The sequence below is a fragment of the Kryptolebias marmoratus genome, linkage group LG8, assembly GCF_001649575.2.
Source record: "Kryptolebias marmoratus isolate JLee-2015 linkage group LG8, ASM164957v2, whole genome shotgun sequence".
Classification (NCBI taxonomy): Eukaryota; Metazoa; Chordata; class Actinopteri; order Cyprinodontiformes; family Rivulidae; genus Kryptolebias; species Kryptolebias marmoratus.
In genome coordinates, this window is record NC_051437.1 from 3,352,076 (window position 1) to 3,357,540 (window position 5,465).

Here is a 5,465-nt window from a genome sequence, read left to right on the forward strand (position 1 = left end):
ACGAAATAAACATTTGAAATATATGAGTTTGTATGTAATGTATGAATATAATATACAAGTTTCACTTTTTAAATGGAATTACTGAAATCAATCTACTTTTTCATGATATTCTAATTTTATGACCAGCACCTGTATGTAAAAAGTTGGAATGTTTTAGTACGACTTTGGTAAACTACAAAGCCTCACCGCTTGCAGCATTAAGGCTCAGTTATAGTTGTGTTTTGTGGTGTCGCGCAGGGCTCCACGCACGTCGCGGACCTCAGCGAGCAGTGTAGGTGTTATTACTTGATACTTACGTCGGTGCAGTATTCTTCAAAAGACAGGGGGCTGTTTTGTTTCCCTTAATAAGCCTTGTGGTCCGGTGCGCTTTATATATGACAAAAGTTCGAAAATGGATCATTCATTGACAGTGCGTCTTATAATCCAGTCTATAGTGCGGAAAATATGCTATTTAAGTTTTATGTCAGAAAAATGGATCCCTGGAATCTATGGATGTTGTATAGATGTGTTTGATTAAATAACATTCATGAAATGTCAATTTCTTGAGATTTGGTTTCAGTTCACCTTAAGTCTGAGGCCATGGTTCTCAACTGGAAAAAGGTGGAATACTCTCTCTGTGTTGGGGATGAGTCTCTACCTCTTGTGGAGGAATTCAAGTATCTGGGAGTCTTGTTCATGAGCCATAATAAAATAGAGTTGGGAGAAGGCTCAATGGATCAGGCGTCTGCAGTAATGAGGGGTTTGCTCTGGTCTGTCGTGGTGAAGAAGAAGCTGAGTTGAAAAGCAAAGCTCTCAATTTGCTGGTCTGGCTACATTCCAACCCTCACCTATGGTGATGAGTTATAAATCATAAATAAATGCGTAAAGAACAAGATCCTGGATCCAAGCAGCTGAAATGAGCTTCCTCCACAGGGTGGCCAGGCTCAGCCTCAGAGATAAGGTGGGGAGCTCCGTCATCCGGGGGGAGCATGGAGTAGAGCAACTACTCCTCCACAACGAAAGGACTCAGCTGAAGTGGTCTGGGCATCTGATTAGGATGCTTCCTGGTCTGCTTCCTCCAAAAGTATTTAAGGCATTTTCTTCTGGAAGGAGACCCAGGGACAGACTCAAAACTCCCTGGAGGGATTAGGCTTCCTATCTGGCCTGAGAACACCTTGGAATTTTCCAGTAAAAGCAGGAGAGTGTCTCTGGGGAGAGGGATGTCTGGGTTTTCTTTATGGACTTGTTGCCTTCACAACCTGATTACAAATCAACTATTAGAAATGGATGGTTGGATGAAATTGATTGATTGATTGATTTGGTTTATTTTTCTCCTTTGTAAAATAAAATTGACTTCCAGGGAAACTAAGTTCAGATAGTGCCCATCATGTTTGTGACTATAATAAAATTTAATCATACATGATTCAAATCAACATTCAAACTGAACTATCAACAGAATTTCTCAGATTTAATCTGACACTCAGAGGAGCAAATTTTCATTAGGTATAATGTTCTTGCTGTGTATTTTTAAATCTTTTAACTGGGAGCGTTTACCAGAACGCAGTAGATCAGAGGGAGTGTAGTGGATTTTGATGTAATGTTTCCTTAGAGGGGGACAGTTTCAGAGGTTACTTGTTTGGGTCAGTACAGCAGCCTGGTGGTTTTATTAAAAGCTGTCAGCTAGCTGGTCTTTTCTCCCCCTGACTAGATGTGTGTGTGCATATATGTGTATATATATATATATATATATATATATATGGCAGTATACAACAAAAATAACAAGTCCATTTAAGTCAGATTCAAGTACAAATAGTCAATGAAATTTCTATTATAACACAACACATACATTTATATTTAAAGGACAGCTGTGGCTCAGTGGTTAGAGCAGTTATCCTCCAGTGAGAGAGTTGGAAGGTCGAATCCTGGTAGGAGTCATATGTCGAAGTGTCCCTGTGCAAGACACTGAACCTCTTACTACCTCTGATGTGTGCTCCATCAGTGTATGAATGGAGTTTAGCAGTAAGCACTTACTGAGTGTTGTTAAAAGGAAAGGTGATGTAACACAGTGGTAGACATGCCCATGTTCCAGGTTTTTTGGAATGTGTTGCAGGCATCAAATTAAAAATGAGTAAATATTTGTAAAAAACTAATAAAGTCTATCTGTTTGAACATTAAATATCTTGTCTTTGTAGTGTATTTAACTGAATAAAGGTTGAAAAGGATTTGCAAATCATCGTATTTGTTATTTTTTATGTTTTACCCAACGTTCCAACTTCATTCGAATTGGGGTTGTATAAGATGGAACTTATTTCTTGAGCTTTTTATTTAAGCTCTTTTCTTTTCTCATTATACTTGTGCATTTAGTGGTTCTTTAACTTCCCCTCTAATTTTCTGTTTCATTAATCCTTTCCTTTATGGTCTTGTCTTTGTTCTTCTTTCTCATTTTAACCTAAAATACTGCATGTTACTTTCCCCTTTTTAAATCTCCTTTTTTATTTTCAAGCTAAATAACTTTCCAGATTCAGATATAACTACTTAGAATTTTTTTTAATGACCGATCCTACAACTAATAATCCAGACAGTGTTAGCAGCAGTTTTAATGTGGATTAAATGTGGATTTTCTTTCTGTGTCTCTACAGCTCTTCCATGTGGCCTACGTACTGATTAAATTTGCCAATTCTCCCCGTCCAGACCTGTGGGTTCTGGAGAGGTCCACGGACTTTGGACAGACTTACCAACCCTGGCAGTACTTTGCCTGTGAGTATCTAATGTAGAACAGAAAAAAAAGTTACATTTAATGAGCAGTGTCCTAAGTCAGTATTCAGCTACATCTCCAATCTCTGTGTTAAAGATTCTGCCTCAGGACAGTTAGTATGAGGCGAGGGGGATGGTTTAGTCCTTTATCACTGAGTTGACACCTGATTGGCTGTGGCAGCTGGTGGTTGAGGTAGGCTGTATTGGAATTTCAGCAATTCTTGACAACAGGTCACAGCCTGGAGTTTGCATGATCCAAATGTTGGGTGTTGGGTGTCTGCAGGTACAAGTGGAGGCAGACAGGTTAAAACAAATAGGTACAGAGTGTGGAGTAAGACAGGTGATCAGTGTGGAAACAGACAGGAGGAGAGTTTTGGAGACAGGGAGATGGAGACAGACAGGAAGACAGTGGGGAGACAGGCAGCTAGACACAGACAGGTGGACAGTGGAGAGACATGTGATCCATGAGGTAGGTTACTTTAAATACCCTTGATAGTTAGTAGATGGCAGGTAAGGTAAGTTACCTCAATGACTAATACCAATACTACCCACTCGTAAGGGATGCTGGGCCTGATCAGAAGATTCTGAGTTCGGTGGAGCCTAGGTGTGAGCAACAACTGAGGAAAGCACAGAGTTTATGAGAAAATATCAGAATTTACTTAACATTTTGGATCCGCATTTACAAGTAAACAAAATTGCGCACTTTTGAAAGAAGAGAGGCAAGAAGAAACAAAAAATCAATAAGAGCAAATAACCATATTGTTATAGCCTTTTCAATGCATCTGCCAGGCGTTCATTCAATGTGTCATTTTGTCCTTCTCAATATTGTCTGTCAATAGTCATTCAAAGTCTCAGTTTTAGTGACCAGTCAGGTCACAATCTACCAGTCTTCCTGGTCCTTTGGGCTGGGGCTCGCCATCCAGTTCTGGAGGGATGATCCTGTTGTCTCTGCAGCACTACAGGTCAAGTAGTGCACCAAACAAAAAACCTGACCTAGGAAAAGGCCAGAATAGAGCAGCTTTAATATAGTAAGCTAATGCCCATTAGCTTAAAGCAACAGTTTAAAGGGATCTCTAGTCATCTTTCAAGTTTTCCCATGTTGTACAACAATATTATTCAAGTTATCACAGTTTCATCACATCAATAAAACTAAAGAAATTAGCTTATATGTGGTAATACAAAAGTATTATTTCAGTCTTTCAAAGTTCTAATGAAGTACATTCACAACAAGGATTCAACATCGGAATGTGTATTAGAAACACACATTAGCTCTAACATACTAAGAACAGCCCAAAAAAGTGCTTAAGAATGCTAGAAATGCTAATAGAAAAGCACTTCACATAAATAGCAGCACTTTGAACTGAAGTAGCACCATTGAAAATGTTAAAACGTGCTAATAAAAAAAAGTGCAAATACATTGAAAAAAATACAACATACCCAACAATAATTATACAGAACCTTAAAATACTATTTTATTTTTATTCAGTTCAATTCAATTCAATTCATTGTAGAATAAGATGTGAATATTTCTTCATTCTTGCTTGTGAGTGTGGAGACAGGTGGGTAGTGTGAAGACAGACAGGTGGAGACAGAGATGAACAGTGTGGAGACAGACAGTAGGAGGGTGTGGAGATACAGAGCTTACAAGAGACAGGTGGACACTTTGAAGACAGACAAGTGCACAGTGTGGAGACAGACAGGGGGACAATATAGAGACAGGTAGTTGGAGAGTGTGGAGACAGGCAGCTAGACACAGACATGTGGACAGTGTGGAGATAGAAAGGTGGAGAATGTGAAGACAGACAGGTAGACAGTGTGGAGACAGGCAGGTGAAAAGTCTGAAGACAGGCAACTGGAGACAGACAGTTGGGGAGTGCAGAAACAGACAGGTGGACAATGTAGAGACAAGTCATGGTTTTCAGCACAAGAAATAGATGAAAACTACAGTTGTTAACTTGCAAAAGCTTTTTAGCCAATCAACATTTCACGCTATTCCAGTGTCTTTTCCTATGGTATGGAATATCTCGCAATATTGTATAAAATCACACATAAAGTTTTTTTAAGGTTTGATCAAAATTACTTCAACTCTCCTATTTCTTGTCATAAGATGATTTTTGTCTAAAACGCAAGCATGAAATGCAGAAGGCAATATGCATTCTATTAGGGACTTCTAGGCCTTAGAGTTAACCTTTAACCTTTTTATTGTGCTGAGATTTTTTTACCAAGGGAAAGGGTGGACTGCCCTCTTCGGGTTGGGAGTGAGGTGCTACCAACCTCAAGTGGAGGAGTTCAAGTATTTCTTGTTCAAAAATGAGGGACGAGTGATGTATGAGCTCGACAGATGGATCTATGCTGCTTCCACAGTATTGCATACTTTGTACCGGTTTGTTGTGGTGAAGAGGGAGCTGAGCTGCAGGGCTGCAGTGGAATCCCACGGGTCACGGGATTCCCGCAGGATTCCCGTGGGATGGGAGTCAACTTTACTAATAATCACGTGATCGGTACGGTACAGGATTAAAAACTTAACGGGAGCAGACGGGAGCGGGAACCAACCAAAAAAAAACCCAAACAATAGCAAAACATAGTACATGCACTGCCATTATGTAGTTTTATTTCAGAGAGCCTACTAACGCAGGCTAGAAGAACTACACCGCCCAAAATGCAACAGTGCTTCCGGTGGCTGCTTTCCGCGCTAACGTCTGCGATACCGATGCGGTAAAAAAAATGTTTTG

At 39.8% G+C, this 5,465-nt stretch overlaps 1 protein-coding gene across 2 annotated transcripts in view; it reads left to right on the forward strand.

The window, feature by feature from the left end:
* The window catches only part of lama5 (laminin, alpha 5), a 311,767-nt gene that overhangs the window by 51,970 nt on the left and 254,332 nt on the right, over positions 1-5,465 (forward strand). For both annotated transcript variants that reach the window (XM_037977106.1, XM_037977105.1), the window contains exon 3: positions 2,619-2,736. In XM_037977106.1, the coding sequence (XP_037833034.1) occupies positions 2,619-2,736 (118 nt within the window). The remainder of the gene's footprint in view (positions 1-2,618; positions 2,737-5,465) is intronic.